The 17041-nt window shown below is 39.5% G+C and overlaps 1 protein-coding gene across 1 annotated transcript; it reads right to left on the reverse strand.

Moving 5' to 3' along the window:
• Positions 1-10108: 10108 nt before the first annotated feature.
• On the reverse strand, positions 10109-11136 carry LOC101349594 (olfactory receptor 51I2-like). Its single transcript, XM_012559273.2, is given in 2 exon segments — positions 10109-11121; positions 11124-11136. Coding segments are annotated over 2 exon segments (1026 nt in total).
• Between the last annotated feature and the right edge of the window lie 5905 nt (positions 11137-17041).

The raw sequence follows: 17041 nt of genomic DNA on the forward strand, positions 1-17041 counted from the left end.
GCAGTGAGAGACCTTCTGGACAGTCAGTACTCTATGAGTTTGTTGTTATTGGTAATTTTTGGGTGAGCCAGGCTAGTCCTTTGGAGGATTTCAATCTCCTGTACATGGACCTACAATAGGGTACCTGGCATTAGTTATGTGATGTAGCCTGGCAATAACCCATAGCTCAAAACATCAGGCTTCCCTACATTGTAATTAGCCATGTCACGGGTTACTACAAACTTCTCTGAGACCCAAGAAATAAAAGGATCTTTGATTAGGTCCTTTTTTATCCCAATATACTACTAACATCTATGCTTTCAAGTAAATCTTCAAAACAAACAGACAAAACTAATGTATCCATATAAACCATATTATAATAAGGGATTATGTTACCTGAGATTATAGGTATTATCCAAAAACTTTGTAAAAGGATAATAGCTCTAAATATCTTTAAACTTTGAAAAGTAAAAATATAGCTGTGATCAACTTTACATGTTTTAAATGATTCACAGTGCTCCGTGAGTGCTATATATTGGAAAACATATGCTTGCCACTAATTATACAATAATAAAAATCATATAACACCTGAAATTCAGAAGTTTAAAACCAAGAGAAAAATTGAGTGAAAAAATCATATGCTATTATCCCTTGGACATGACCGGGGGCAAGGGACTAAAGTTCTTCTAGGGGGCTAGTAAGCACTCTAAATGGAAGGCTAATAGATGCTGGTGGGGCAAGTTATCTTCAGTATCTGTGTTCCTGCCCCAAAGTCTGCAGGAATATGGACTTTCAGGTCCTTCAGTGAGCAATCCAGCCTAGAGACTTTAGTGCATGCCACAACAGAGGAGGGGTAGTTGAAGGACATCAGGAAATTCACAACACATAATCCCTTGGGACTAACACCCATGAAGAGAGAGGAATCCTCTGCAAATTCATGCAAAGCCTGCATAACACAGACCACACAGGCAGGTGGACAATTGGTAGAGGTAACCACAACAGTGTGGGGACTTTCACTGGGAAGGGACCGGCCCTGGCATAACTCAACACTGACAGGTATTTTTGGGGAAAGCAGACACTTGGGCAAAGAGTGAAGCCCAAAGGTTTTTTTTTTTTTTTAAGAGCCAGCCCTTTCCATTTTTGTTTTCCTCAAAGAATCATAAAATAAATATTCTAGAATAAAGTCATAGGGACCCAGTGATATGATCATGGCCTGAATGTAGCAACAGTACAGATTTGAATCTCCCCAAACACCTGCTGAAGGCTAAATTAACCAACTGGGACAGAAAAACAAAGCAAAATAAAAGCCTACAGAGGACTTTGTCCAAAAGCTAGGTAATGGGGAAATCTCAAAAATCCTAGAACAAGGAGGGTATGGCCAAACCACAAAGAGCAACAAAGGCTGTACAAGATTAGTTGGGTAGTGGGGAGCAGGATAAAGTGAAGGGGAATAGCAGACTTTACTCCAACAAGCAATGGAAACAAACAAAAAACTCCACAAATACTTGCCCCTAATAGGAAAGGACTGTACCCTAAGTGGAAACTTGGGCAGATGGTTTTGAGATTGATGGGTGAGACTGGAAAAATCCTTAGTTTCCAAGTTCTCATGGACACAAAGAATCAAGCAGAACTCTGATGACCCTAAGCATCTGAGAATTTCAGAAATGTCCAGCAAATAAGCTCTTCCAAAAGGATATAGCTTCAGCGCAAAAGGAACTAAACTAAGCAGATAGAGATCACTGGAGTAAGAGAGAAAGAAGGTTCTGACAGTAGGTGGTGGAGCTTAGAGGAGCAGATGAAGTAAAACATGCAAAAGCCAGAACCTGTGTAAGGCAGAAACCTGTCAGAGAAGGAAAACTCAAATATTTTCCACTAATAGAGAATGATAGAAAAGTGGTAACACGGCACCCTGTCAAAGGCAGAAAACTTGCGAGACCCTGAAAAACAAGGCAGTCCCATGGAGTTCCACTCTCACAGGTTTCACTGTACAATAAAGTGCTGTAGTAGCTAAATACAACTTTCCCAGCTGGGTGCACCACTGGAAGTAAAGTCTTCAGAAGGTTGGAATAGGGGGAGGAAACAACATCCTCTGGAACCAGACTTAGTTCTAAAAGACAGAAAAACCAGTTGCCATTGAGTCATCCATGGCTCACGGCAGCCTCATGTGTGTCAGAGTAGAACTGTACTCCATAGGGTTTTCAGTGATTGATTTTTCAGAAATAGATTACCAGGCCTTTCTTCAGAAATGCCTCTGGGTGGACTTGACTCTCCAACCTTTTGGTTAGCTGCAGAGCACATCGACCAATTGCACCACCCAGGGACTCCTCTGAGAAACAAAAACAAAACTGGTTTCCATCGAGTCGATTCCGACTCATAGCGACCCTATAGGACAGAGTAGAACTACCCCATAGGGTTTCCAAGGAGCAGCTGGTGGATTCGAACTGCCAACCTTTTGGTTACAGCCTAGCTGTTAACCACTGCACCACCAGAGCTCCATTCTGAGAAACAGAGGCACAATTTTGAGCTGTTCACTGCAACAACAGAGGGAGCCCTAGAGCCAGGAATCTGGGAAGGCTCATCCCCATCTCCCTCCAGAGGATTCTCTCAATCATTCTGGAAAACCACCTTTTTTTTTTCCTATTGTGGTGAAAATATACACAGCAAAACTCTCAGCAACTCAATTTCTACGTCTATAACTCAGCGACATTGATTACATTATTCGTGTTGTGAAACCATTCTTACTATCCTTTTCCAAATTATTTTTACCACCATTAACATACACTCAATGCTCCCTAAGCAAATACTTCCCCTTCCTCCCTCCATTTCACCCCTGGTAACCACTAATATCCTTTGGTTTCTACATATTTGCTTATTTCATATAAGTGAGATCATACAGTATTTGTTCTCTTGCTGCTGACTTATGTCACTCAGCATAATGTTTTCGAGGTTCATCCATGTTGTGGCAAGCATCAAGTCTTCATTTCTCTTTAAGGCTGAGTAGTATTCTATTGTATGTATATGCCATATTTTGCTTATCCATTCATATGTTTATGGACATTTAGGTTGTTTCCACCTTTTGTCTACCGTGAAGAGTGCTGCAATGGACGTTGTTGTATAGGTTTGTGTGTGTTGCTGCCTTCGCTTCTTCTGGGTATATACCTAGAACTGGGGTTACTGGGTCATATGGTAGTTCTATGGTCAACTTTTTTAGGATCTGCCAAACTCTCTTCCACAGCAGATGTACCATGGAAAACCACCTTTATTTATACATGAAGACAAAAAGGATATGAGCTAACACTAAAGACAGTTATGAACAAAAAGAAAGAAAAACCAAGGACAAAGATTAAACCCACTGCCCTTATTACAGTCATGGTCACAATGGGAAATTTTCTTCTTTTTAAAAAAATGTCTTTTTTTACATCCTATCCTTTCAGTATTTGTTTCTGAATGTTAGAAACCACATTACTGGAAGAGGATGCGTAGGCCTGGCTCGCTATTATTTCCTCCCCATTGCTAACCGCCACACTGTCTCATGATCTTGTCTTTCCCTCCAGCTCCGGTGTCTACAAAAGGTTTAAGGTTAACCGGTGTTCCTCCTGGGAAGGTGGAAAACAAGTGTTAATGATCTAAGGATGAAAACCGACCAAAGCACCCATCCTGTGACAAGAAAACCAGGATGTCGCCAGGTAACCCCCAAGAATACCAGTAGAAGTTTAACTCATCTGAGACATGACCACCTCAAGGGGGAACTAACATAAACTTCTAAGACCCATAATCCTGTCCCTATAGAAGCCTTCAGTCGATCCCCAGTGGGGTTTTTTTGGAGGAATGTATTCCCCTCTGTCTCCTATATATCGATATATAATAAACCTCTTGCTGCTCACCTCATCCCTGTCTCAGAATTGGCTACTGTGGTAGGCAGCTTCAATCTGCATTATTGCGGCAACGTTACGGCTTCAGGATTATTTAATCTTTTTCTTTTCTTAACTGCATCTTCTAATCTCAACCACAAAATTGAGAAGTCACATAAAAAGGCAGTATGAGGATTGGATAGAGTGAATACCTTTGCAACATGATGGTAAGATATTTCTATCATCATTTTGTCCAGTGGTCCCTATTTATTCATTTAGCAAAATGACTGGTGATGTGGAGATGGATGAGGCCTGCTTCCTGATATCAAAGAGCATGTAACACTGAGAGATGTTTTCTCACGTGTGTATCACCAACTGATTACTAATGTGCTGAAGCCAGTGCTGCCACTACAGGCAAGATAAATATGACTCTTGGCTTTCCAACCCTTGGTTAGAGAAGGACACATACACCCACACCCAAGTGCATGCACACACCCCGCCTGTTTATATTGACTATGGATCGTACAGAAATATGTTGAGGATGAAGAAAATTAAAATTAAAAGCTTTAATTTTCCTAGTATAGAAAAAAATAGATTTTACACACACACTCACACATATATACATTCTGTTTTACTGGTGGTAGATAATTTTGTGGAGGTAAAGATCAATTCTCTAATTACCAGCTTTGTAAAAAAGAAAAGCTTTTCTCTTCTGAGATAAATTGCATGTGTTCAAACCGGTAAAATCAACATTCTAAGTAGTACAGCATTTTATACTGTTTTATGTATGGGCTGAAGTTTGAGAGAGTTATTTAAGAAATTATACTGAAAATAAATCCAGATCTGTTAAAAAAGAGACCCAATTACCCAATTTATACCTGAGTTGTATCTTGTAACTCTTTTTATTTTTCTTATAATCATAAACATGTTTTTCTACATTATTTATAAAAATGTTCCTGTAGATGTTTGGACTCTAAATGTTGAATATTATTTCCTGTTGTATGTAATAATCAACCTCCAAAACTTGCTGTATAATTGACAATTGAAATATTTTCAGTCAGATGTCTATAACGTGGTTATATAAAGTTTTGAATATATCTGTTTAGCAGGAATTTAGAGTTTCAGATTTATTCTACCTGCCACTTCTAAATTTAGTCAAATATTTGTCTGTTAGATTACTGACTCTCAGATATTTGTGTTAACATCCCACAATAGATTTTGTTTTCAAAATGTCATATCAGATATATAAAAAACCACTTGGCAATCTGTCAAGTTGTAACCTGTTTAAACTTTACAGAAGAATTTGTTTCAGTGGGAGGCTTTGGGCTTGGCTGTTAGGACTAGTAATTAAGGTTGACTGTAAGCCATAGTGGCTTATGGTATGTCTTTCATCAAAATATAGTTTGCCACCAGGAAGGCTTATTTCTTCCACCTTATAATTCAGGGATAGTTGCCTTAAGTACATAACCTCACTCACTCAGTTGACATTTCTACCAGTAATACCCATCCATTTCACTGCAGCCTTTCAAGACTAACATAGCATGATGTTATAAGGAGGTATTTAAAGAAAACAGTTTGTGAACACATCCACAGGAGATTTTAGCATATCCCTCCCATTTCTCTTCAAGTAAGTTCTCTCATAAACCCCATTAACTAAACCCCATAATCACTGAGCCCCCAAAGCTAATACTATACCTGGCAAACTGTAGGTTTCAATAAATATTTTTGAATGAATAAATAAATGAGCTGATACGTTACTCATAAGCAAACAAACAAAAGCCAAGCTTAGAAGAAAATAGTTGGCCCCTAGAATTCTATCCACCCTCTCCTTCTCCACTAACCCTCCACAAGTTTTAGACCTGGGGTTAAGTAGCGGCCAGAGACTGAATTTCTCTGTAGGAGAAAAGAAGGTTGAGGGACACTTTAGGGAGAAAATTTTCTGAATGACCAAGGCTGGTAGTAAATGATGTAAGATCAAGATTGTCTGATATCCAACTCTGTTTTTTAAATTTCTGTGGTTTGAAATCTGTTTGTCATCTGAACATTTAATAAAGTCTGCCACACACCAGTGCTTTGGCTGAGTGATTCAGAAAGTTTTGGCTGGAGATTGAACTTCCCATTTGAAGAGGGTTGGAGACTTCTGCAAATTTCAGTGAAATATCAAAAGTCAAAGTGTTGTCAGCTGACATTTGAGTTATACATGTACAAAACAAGCAAAAGATCACTCAATAGATACTTTTTTCCCTCTATTTTCTTAAATATATTTGATGAACATGTCTTCTGTTTAGAATAAAAGAAAAAGGAAAAATACATTATATTATAAATTTGAACAACACCTACACATATCCACAGCTACCATGACAAATCCATGAAAATGAATCTTGGTTCTGACATTCATGTCAAGTCACTGCTTGCCTGGCCATCTTCTTCCCCTGAAGAGGGGAAGTGCTTTGCAGTAACCCTTGATTAGTTGTTTGAGGTTGGTAAGATGATAGTTCACAAAATAACTGCTGCCTTTATAAGCTGTTGGTTTTTTCTATGAAACCTGAAATGATTTGGGAGCACACACTCCACTCAACTTTCTGGAGGGCATCGGCTTGCCTGTGCCCAAATGTCCAAGCACCAACAACTAGCCCTCTTCTTAACTGAGAATGAAATAGAACAAAGGAGTGCCCTGAGTCCAAAGTGTTATCACACAGTTAGAAAAAGCGTCCAGTTGATAATGGAGTATTGAGCCTTCTCCTGATGAGGTAATGCCCTTGCTGCAGATAACCTTAACTCAGAGCACAGACTTTTGGTGCCCTTGCCCTTATTTATTATTTTGCGTAACAGTGTTTGGGTGAAGAGCACTTCTAGTCAACTGAATTGTAACTGCACCAGCAGCACAGTTTTGTCTTATCAGAGCTGTTTGGATCTGGAGAGCACTTCATTGAGATAAGGCTGGGCTCTTTTTGGCTTTCAGATATTGAGGTTGACTGTCAGCCATGCCTAGAGGCTTGGCATGATCCCCTTATTACCAAGATCTCACTTCATACTTAACTAAATTCCACAGAAGTCCAAGTAATACGGATTTGTGGTTTTTTTTTTTCCAATTCTGTATTATATTCTAGTTATATTAACGATTCTTTGAGTCTTACCTATGAGGAATAGAGATCAAAAATCCTATCCTACCATAATTCTTCCTATTTTTTCTCTGTCTCACCACATCAACTCACCTGTCACTAATCCTGAAGGATGAGATATGCATCCATGACAATAACAGAAAAAAGTATGACCTTTATTATTCCAGGCTTTTTCCATAAACCTTAAAATCGTTCCTTTGCAAGCTTAGCTGAACCATGTCCAGTATTTCATTTTTCTAGATTAGAAGCAGGCTTCTTAGGCCTAAAATAAAAGTACAAGAGTATCTCCTCTTCTTTTTTTCTAGGTCAGAATCCAGGTATTTTACCATTTCAATAGGGGAAAAAAATGTTAAATTCAAAGAAAAGCATGTTAAGTAAAAAGAGGGATAAGAGAAATACTTATGGTCAAAAAAAGGATTTACCTTAAAAGGAGCTATAGGAATGGCCCTAAGGTTTTTTTTAAGGCATTTGCCTAAGAGAGGAGCAGAAATCTAAAAATGCCTTTTCCCTCAGTCCCTGCAAAGCAGCAGCTCTTATAATTGGAAAGGAGGAACAAAAGTGGAGAGGAGCCAGAGGTTCTTCTAGAAGGCTCATATTTCTCTGCTTTTTGTCACACCCTCTTTCTCCTATTACACCATTAGGTCTCCAAGTCAGACCTATGGCCAAAAGGATTGCTTTTTCTCTCTCCCTGGGGTGGGAATCAGTGAAGTGTTTCCTTCACTTTCACATGGAAGCTTCTCTAAACCTTACCTTTGCATTTATGTATTCATTTGAAACTAAGCTCTTAAGACGTTGTTGTTGTTGTTAGGTGCCGTCAAGCTGGTTCCAACTCATAGTGACCCTATGCACCACAGAATGAAACACTGCCCAGTCCTGCTCCATGCTCACAATTGTTGTTATGCTTGAGCCCATTGTTGCAGCCACTGTATCAGTTCATCTCGTTGAGGGTCTTCCTTTTTTTTGCTGACCCTGTACTTTACCAAGCATGATGTCCTTCTCCAGGGACTGATCCCTCCTGACAACAGGTCCAAAGTATGTAAGACATAGTCTTGTCATCCTTGCTTCTAAGGAGCATTCTGGTTGCACTTCTTCCAAGACAGATTTGTACGTTCTTTTGGAAGTCCATGGTAAAATCAATATTCTTCGCCAACACCACAATTCAAAGGTGTCAATTCTTCTTCCGTCTTCCTTATTTATTGTCCAGCTTTTGCATGCATATGATGCGATTGAAAATACCATGGCTTAGATCAGGCGCACCTTAGTCTTCAAGGTGACATCTTTGCTTTTCAACACTTTAAAGAGGCCTTTTGCAGCAGATTTAACCAATGAATGCATCCTTTGATTTCTTGACTGTTGCTTCCATGGGTGTTGGTTGTGGATCCAAGTAAAATGAAATCCTTGACAACTTCAATCTTTTCTCTGTTTCTCATGATGTTGTTTATTGGTCCAGCTGTGAGGATTTTTGTTTTCTTTATGTTGAGCTGTAATCCATACTGAAGGCTGTGGTATTTGATCTTCATAAGTAAGTGCTTTAAGTTCTCTTCGCTTTCAGCAAGCAAGGTTGTGTCATCTGAGTAATGCAGGTTGTTAATGGTCTTCCTCCAATCCTGATGCCCCATTTTTCTTCATACAGTCCAGCTTCTAAAGGCAATGTAAATTATTATTATTTGATGTTGCAATAAGAAGCTTTCTCTATGAATCAGGAAACTTGTTATTTAAATTACTGAAGACCATACTCTACTTTAGACCATTAAATATCCTTATTATTTTCCATAAGAATTCATGCTGAATTATGCTATCCAATTATTTATTTAGTGGATGAATGACACATATATTATGAGTCTTTTATTTGATTTATGGACATTTTTGGAAACCTGAATTCCAAATACTTTCATTATCTCCAGTGAGGAATAGCTCCCTCCCTCTTGATAGTTCCTCAAAAGAACTATTTATGAAGAGAAAAACTCCAGATAAATGTAGGCTATTTTGCTATAGATCTCAGGCTCAGTTTCTCATGGCTGAAGCCATAGTATTTTCAATCACTTCATATGCATGCGAAAGCTGGATGATGAATAAGGAAGACCAAAGAAGAACTGACGTCTTTGAATTGTGGTATTGGCAAAGAGTACTGAACATACCATGGACTTCCAAAAGAATGAACAAATCTGTCCTGGAAGAATTACAACCAGAATGCTCCTCAGAAACAAGAATGGTAAGACTACATCTCATATACTTTGGACATGTTATCAAGAGTGATCAGTCCCTGGGGAAGGACATTATGTTTGGTAAAGTGGAAGGTCAGCGAAAAAAAGGAAGACCCTCAACGAGATGAATTGACATCGTGGCTGCAACAATGGGCTCAAGCATAATGATTGTGAGGATGGCACAGGACCAGGCTGTGTTTTGTTTTGTTGTACACAGGGTCGCTATAAGTCAGAACCGACTTGAGGGCACCTAACATCAACAAGCACAAATTAAGAAAAAAAGTCTATAGCTCAGATATTGAACATTGTTTCCATTGGGGAGAATTGAGTGGTGGACAGATAAAGGAAGTGGAAAGGAGTCTGGAGCTTCTTCTAGATGTCAACATCTACCAGATTCCCTCGGTCATATTTGTTCATACACTTTATGGTGAGCTCTGAGAGCACATCATGATTTCATTATGTTAGTTTACAACAGCTCATGAGTATTTGAGGATGGCAATGGTGGTGAAAGCAAGGATAGCAATGACAAAGTTGAAAGTGATGCTAGTTAGACAGAGAGACAGTATTTGAAGTGAGACAGACTAGAATTGAATCTGATCTGGACTACATGTTATCTCTGGACAATTTACTTCTATGTGCCTCAGGGTTGTTTTGAACATTCAATGAATTAATGTATATAGATGATCTGGAAAAGAACCTGAGACATTTAAGCACTCAATACATTAGTGATTATTATTATATTGGTGATATTTATAAATGCAGAAAATGATTCTTAGCTCAGATTAAACTTCACCTGTAAAGCCTTGTCTAATCATTCAATTGCTTCCAATATTTATCTGTTTATGAGTGCCAGTGATGTTTACTGACTGTACCACTCATTTGGAACTTCTTGTTTTCTAAGTTTTGCAGCACCATTTCCTGACCTTTTACTTTTCCCCCAGTGCATACATATCTATCTTACAGATGATGATGATGATAATGATGATGCCACTGATAATAGCCTATGGTCACAATAAACAGTAGACTCTAAAACCAAATATGAAAGTCGCATTTTGATGTGGTGAAACATGTGGACAATAGCACAATGGATCTCCTTTGTCTTGGCGTCGTAAATGAGACGGTTGAGCACAGGAGGCACAAAGAGGTAGACATTGGACATAAGGACATGTATGTAGCGTGGAGCATGTTTCCCAAAGCGGTGCACTGTGGAGACCCCAATCATCGGCACATAAAATGCAAGCACAGCCAAAATATGTGACAAGCATGTGTTAAGAGCTTTGAGACGTTCTTCACGGGAAGCAACGGCCATAACAGAGCGCAGAATAAGCATATGGGAGAGGAAGATAAAAAGCAGGTCCATGCCAAAAGTGGATACAAGAACAAAGAGCCCATAGATATTGTTGATGGTGATGTCAGCACAGGCCAGCTTCATCATGTCTGGGTGTAGGCAGTAGGAGTGGGAGAGAACATTGGATCTGCAGATAGGCAGCCTCTTTATGAGGAAGGGAAGAGGCAAGAGGGTGATAAAGCTCCAGGCAGTCACAGCAAAACCCATTCCAGTAATGATTTCATTGGTGAGCACAGTGGCATAACGCAAAGGATTACAAATGGCCATATAGTGGTCAAACCTCATGGCCAAGAGAATACCTGACTCCATCATGCAGAAGGAGTGGATGAGAAACATCTGGATCAGACAAGCATCAAAAGCAATCCTGCAGGCACTGAGGCAGAAAGTTCTGAGTACAGTGGGCACTGTAGCCATAGACATGGCCACATCACTAAAGGACAGCATGGATAAGAAATAGTACATGGGCTCGTGGAGGTTGGGCTCTACTTGCACAGCCTGCAGGATCACTGTGTTGCCCCCAAGGGTCACAGCATACATCACACAGAGGGGCCCTGCCAGCCAGGAGTGAGAGCCCTCCAGATGAGTGATGCCAGTCAGGAGGAAGGAAGCAGGGTGACATTGAACAACCCCATGGTAGAGAAAAGCCAGGGCACTTTTCAAAGTTAGACCTTCTGACTTAGCTTGGAGACTTCTGGAGTTATACTTGGAGATTTCTGAAAATTGGAAACTTAAAGAATTCTGAGACTTGTACTTACTGGAGGAGAAGAAACCAGAGAATAAGAGACACAACAGATGACGTCTACTCAGTTGAAAATTGATACATTCATGAACTCATTTGTTTTAGGAAAATGTAGGCAAACTTCTTTTCTTCGTATTTTATGATCATTAGACCACACACTGGACTAATATTTCCCTCTGTTTTATGGAAGAAGGAAGACATTGTTAGATACTTCAAAAATATCAATTAGTTAAAGGAAAAATGTATAAACTATATTATCCACATTTTAGCATGTATTTTAGAAGTATCATTCAATAGAAATATGTTAATCACAATTCATAGGTAGTTGTTACAGAAGGACACCAGAAGTTTGAGTTATAAATAGCTCTTGATATAAATTTGAGTACTTCCTTGAAATATTGTTAAATAAAGATGTGTCACTAATTAATGGGACCATTCCCCAGAGCTAGTTAAAATTATGATGTGTGTTTGGTCAGGGAGAGGGAGGCGTAGTGGGAGTGGGATATGGAGGTAATTGACTGCCCTAGAAGTCACTATATCATTATCAGAGTTGCTGCAAAAAATGCAACAAGTACATCATATATTTGTGCAAACACACAAAGCTACTTACGTTTTTGGAAAAAACTGTGAGTTCTTTCCCAAATATTCTGTCTGTATACTAACATTCCGCCAGTGGAAGGCATTGCTCCAAATATAAACTTTCATGCCCTTGCACAGTCATACGTACTCACAAAACACCCGTTATCCACACAGACATATTCACGCACTTTCACAACTGCTACTGATACCTTACAAAACACTTGCCCAGTCTCTTTCTTTCTCACAGTATTACCCTCTTGTACACATACATTCACATACTCCCTCTTGAACTTACATGTGAATATGCACGTGTCCTATCATGTTCATATTCTCAGTCCACACTGATGTAAATGCAGCATTTACATATGCTTACACACTCTAGTGTACACCCTGATTTGTAAACTCACACAGCACTCTTATACACATACTAGTAGCCTCCTACACACATACTCATAGACCCCCACACACCCACTTCTATTGTCTAACTCACTTACACTGGCACTTCTTTTATCCTCTTGCATTGTATTCACTCACAGTGTTTCTTACAGTGGCACTCACACATTACTTACTCAATTCTTAGGCACTAACCCACAGCCAGTTCTCAGTTAGAATGATTATGTTGTCTATTCTCCTATCATTTGGATGTTTTTGAGTTTTTTCATGTTCATTATCTCATGGTGGATAAAAATTGAGACGGTTAGAGGGCTCCAGATTTTCACCTGGCAAACATATTTCAGGCTTATAAGGCACCCTCGGAAGAGGGAGTCCAGGAACACAACACTATTTTCCCTTTCTCCTTCCTCTCCAACATCTAACACAGAAAACCAGAGCTTGCTCTGAGAGTCCTTTCTTCTGATGGTGGAGGAGGAAGGAGACAGGGGAGTCCTAGGTATCTGAAGGCCATAGAGATGCTGGAATGGTGTGCAATGCTGCATTATCACTCTAGGAGGAGCCCTGCATTTCCTTGGGCCACAAAGAACTCAGATCCTCCTATGGCTCCAAGCAGGTCAGTGGTCACCCCTCTGTATTTATGTTGATTATATCCCATCTGGACTTCAAGCTTGGTCTATACATGGCTGCTTCCCTTCCAGAACTGTGATTCCTTGGGATCCAGAACTAACCTACCTGGCTCATCTCTGGTCTCTCCTACCTGACTAAAGTCCCCATTCTTTCTACAGCATCTGGTAGGTGATCAAAATCTTAAGAACAGAACTGAGCTAAAGTAAAGGGAATAGAAAGAAAAGAGAGAAGAAAACAGGTCAGCGAAAGCAAGGTTCTGTACCAGGCAGTGCCAAAGCTGTTCTGGATCTGAAGACCTTCGTTTTAGTATTTGTGGAAAGGAAGCTGACTGATGAGGATTGGAAAGTCCCAGGATCATATCCTTTCCCATACCCAGACAACTGACATTGTGGGTTGTCTGGATGGATATGATGAAATGAATATAAAGAGAAAAGCTAATATTTATTGAGCACCTGCTCTGTTCCTGCAAGAAATTTTACATCCATTTATTCATCTGATGCTTAACAGCTGTGGAAACTGAGGCCTAGTGAGGTTAGCTTGCCTCATAGCCCATAGTGAGTAGGTGATGAAACCTCAATTTAATAAATATCTCTAAGACTCTTTAACCTCTTATTGAGATCTTCAAGGCATCACTAGTGCAGAGTGGGGGATGGAGAGGTGGGTGAAAAGGAAAATAGAGCTACACATTTCTGGATGAAGAATTCTCAGGTACCATTGAACAAAGAAAGTGAATGACTAAAGGCAGATTTATGTGGAGAGAATTACGCAACAATATCTGTCTCCAAGATGGGACTCAATTTCTTCGCCCCTGGAGCTCAGAATCTTTCCTTTAGCTGAAGCCATTTTGCAACAGACTAGAAATGATTAGTGTCCATGGTTCATCTAAAGATTATGACTAGATGATTTCTTCTACTCTTTAATCTCTTGGGTGCTTTTGCATATTTTGTCATAAATACATAAAGCAAGAGCAGCATTAGACCATGAGTGCCTCAGCTGTTAAATTCGAGTCTTGGGATTGGCTGTGACCACTTTTCTCCTAGATTTCTGAATCTTTCCTATGTCCTGATACATGTTTCTCTTTTTAAATTTGAAGCAATTTAAATATGTCATAGAAATATTTATCTTTGAAGCTGATATTCAAGGCAGATCAACTCTTGCAAGCAAGTGAGCTAGAGAAGTATAGTGAATCACCAGTGTTACACAGTTAGTGGTAGCACCAGAACAATGATCCTAAATCCAGGACTCTTTCCACCTGCTCTATTCACTCTAGTAAGATGCTGCTGTCAGATGCCCTTTAACCATTTTCCCTTCGTTTCTCCTAACCCTACCCTTTGCCCACCTTAAACCTTTCTTGGAGCAGGCAGCAGGATAGGCAGCAGATTCACCCCTACAGGGTTTTGGGGCTCACCAGGGGACAGACAGATGACAGACACCCAGAGAACGACACGTCCTTCTCTGTATCTGCTCAACTGAATGCCTGGCCACTTTTGTATCTCACTCTAAGCCCATGGGATAGAGAGCAGAAGTGACACTGACTTTGTGCCTAAAAATTCTACAGGGAGGTTTTAGTCTCCAGAGGCCCTAAATGACTACTAGAATAAAACCTAATGCTCTTTTAGCTGAAAAATAACTCCAGAATGATTCTCTACACAATGCAAAAACCCAGCAGTGATGGATGGTCAGGCATTGTAAGAGAGGAGCTTATTACCCTCAGAGAGATCCCAGGTCTATATATTATATTGACCAAACTAACAAATAAGGTGTAATCAGAAAATAACATTCTTGTTATTCTTTGTGTCCACTTGAATGTATTGAATGGGGCTAGTTCTTTCTTTATACTTGGATAAAAACTCATTTCTCTAACTTTACTGGCCATAATCATATAATAAAACATCCCCTGGTGACTAATTAGAATGTCCAGGCTCATGGAATAGTCAAACTCCCAGCATTTAGAGTTACAGTCATTTTTCCTCTCACATACCTCACTTTCTAACCATGGGTTCTGACTCCTCCTTTAGGGAGGAGATTGATGAGGAAAAGGAAGGTTCATGACTCATTGGTGCTGCAATCAGCTACCGTAGTGTTTTCTGGGCCTATTAGGTATTTAAAGGTTTAAATATCTAAACCTGTTAAATATTTAAAGGTCTTTCATAATTCTTTTTTGCATTATTTAGAGAACCCTTTCTCTATCTCTCAACTGTTCTCTCCTTTTTAAACTAATGTACATTTTTCTCTGGAATCCCTGGGTAGTATAAACAGTTAATGTGTTCAGCTACTAACCGAAAGATTGGAGGCTCAAGTCCAACAAGAGGTGCCTTAGAAGAAAGCCCTGGTGATCTGCTTCTGACAAATCAGCCTTTGAAACCCCTGTGAAGCACACTTTTACTTTGACACTACTTTGACAACTCATGAGTCTGAGTTGACTCAATGGCAACTGGTAACTAATAAGCCTTTATTCTGTATCGTTGATATGACTCCATTCACTTCCCAAGTCTCCCTTTTGGACTGGATTTAAGACAACCCCATGTCTGCTGTCTACACCATGTAGCCCATCGAGGAATTGATCACGCTTCCTCTATTCCAACAAACCCCCTTCTCCAGTGCAGCAATAGCCTTTCATTCAGTCCTGCTTTCAGAGCAGTCAAGTAGCTTTTCTCTTTCCCTTTAGATTTCCAAATATGAGTAAGGAATCAGTCCACTGTGTTCCTTTCTCCCCAAATTTTAGGGAACACATGTTTCCTGAGTAGAATCCTTGAGGTCCCTCTACCTTAATTTAAGGTAAAGTGGGACGCACCTCCCTTCTCTCTCTCGGGAGTACTTAAGATATTTCCATTAAATTTCTTTAAAAAAAAATTTTTTAAGCCCTATTATACCTTCAATTATAGCACAGTTACTCAAACTCAGTACTGTTATCATTTTGGGCTGGATAAATCTTTATTTGGGGAGGCTGCTCTGTGTGCATTGTGGTATACTTAACAATATCCCTGACCTGTACCCAACAGATGCCAGTATCACTCCCTGTCCCACTTGTGACAACGAGAAACGTCTCCACACATTGCCAAGTGTCCCCTGGGAGACAAAATCCCTCCTGACGGTGAAACACTGGATAAGGAGAAGGAATTTAAAAGTCAATTAATGTGATATTTCTCCATAGTTATCTTTTAAGTACATGGTATCGACTGTCTTCATGTTTTAGCCAAACTGAGACAGGGAGAATCCATTTTATTTATTTATTTATTTATTGAGCTCTTAGTAAGTGCAACACACTTTATAAGCCATTGAGGCAAGCCCCAGAATATAATAGTTTTTCGAGAAATATTCCTACTTCTCATTTTATTTTCTTAATTCTACTTCTGTCTCTCTGAAATTATCTTTCTTATTACCTGTTTGTTTTCTGTCACCCCTACTAGAGCATAAATACTGTTAGAGTTGTTCTTCACTAATTTGTTCAGTGTCACATCTACATAATCTAAAATATTGTAGGATACCTGTTATGTGCTCAGTAAACATTTGTTGGAAGAGTGAACACATGACCCTGCTCTTTTTGATGAAAATATTGTCATTCTTCTTGTTTAAATGTCTTTGAGATTTTTCTGTCTTCCCTGTTCAAATGTTTGCCATTATTTTTGTGATAAAAAGGCCTATGTACTCTCACAATATACCTCACTACCTTGACAATGGTCCTTTCACACTGATTGTAAGAGAGTTTTGCTTGTTACATTTCCAACTATACTATTAAGTTCTCTAAGGGCAGGGCCCCACTGATCTTGACCATAAATGTGTCCCCAGGTCCTAACATAGTAGAGATTTAGTGTTCTCTTTTGAATTCATATGTCTCAGTCATGATCTAACCTGGAAAATAGAAACGAGGGTATAGTTAGGGTCCAATCAGAATACAAGAACTATACAATTATTTTAGAAGAGAGAAATTAGTCTAAAGAATTGTTAACCAACACTAAGTAGATAGTAGATAAGAATCATAGGTGAAGGGAAGGACAGCACACACTACAGGGGAAGTCAGCACAACTGGACTAAACCAAGCTAAGACGTACCCTGAATACAACCAAATACTTTGAGAGACAGAGTAGCAGGGATGGGGGGTCTGGGGACCATGCTTTCAGGGGACATCTAGGTCAATTGGCATAACAAAGCTTATAAGAAAATGTTCTGCATCCTACTTTGGTGAGTGGCGTCTGGGG

This window comes from Trichechus manatus, unplaced genomic scaffold (assembly GCF_000243295.1).
Source record: "Trichechus manatus latirostris isolate Lorelei unplaced genomic scaffold, TriManLat1.0 scaffold00232, whole genome shotgun sequence".
Classification (NCBI taxonomy): Eukaryota; Metazoa; Chordata; class Mammalia; order Sirenia; family Trichechidae; genus Trichechus; species Trichechus manatus.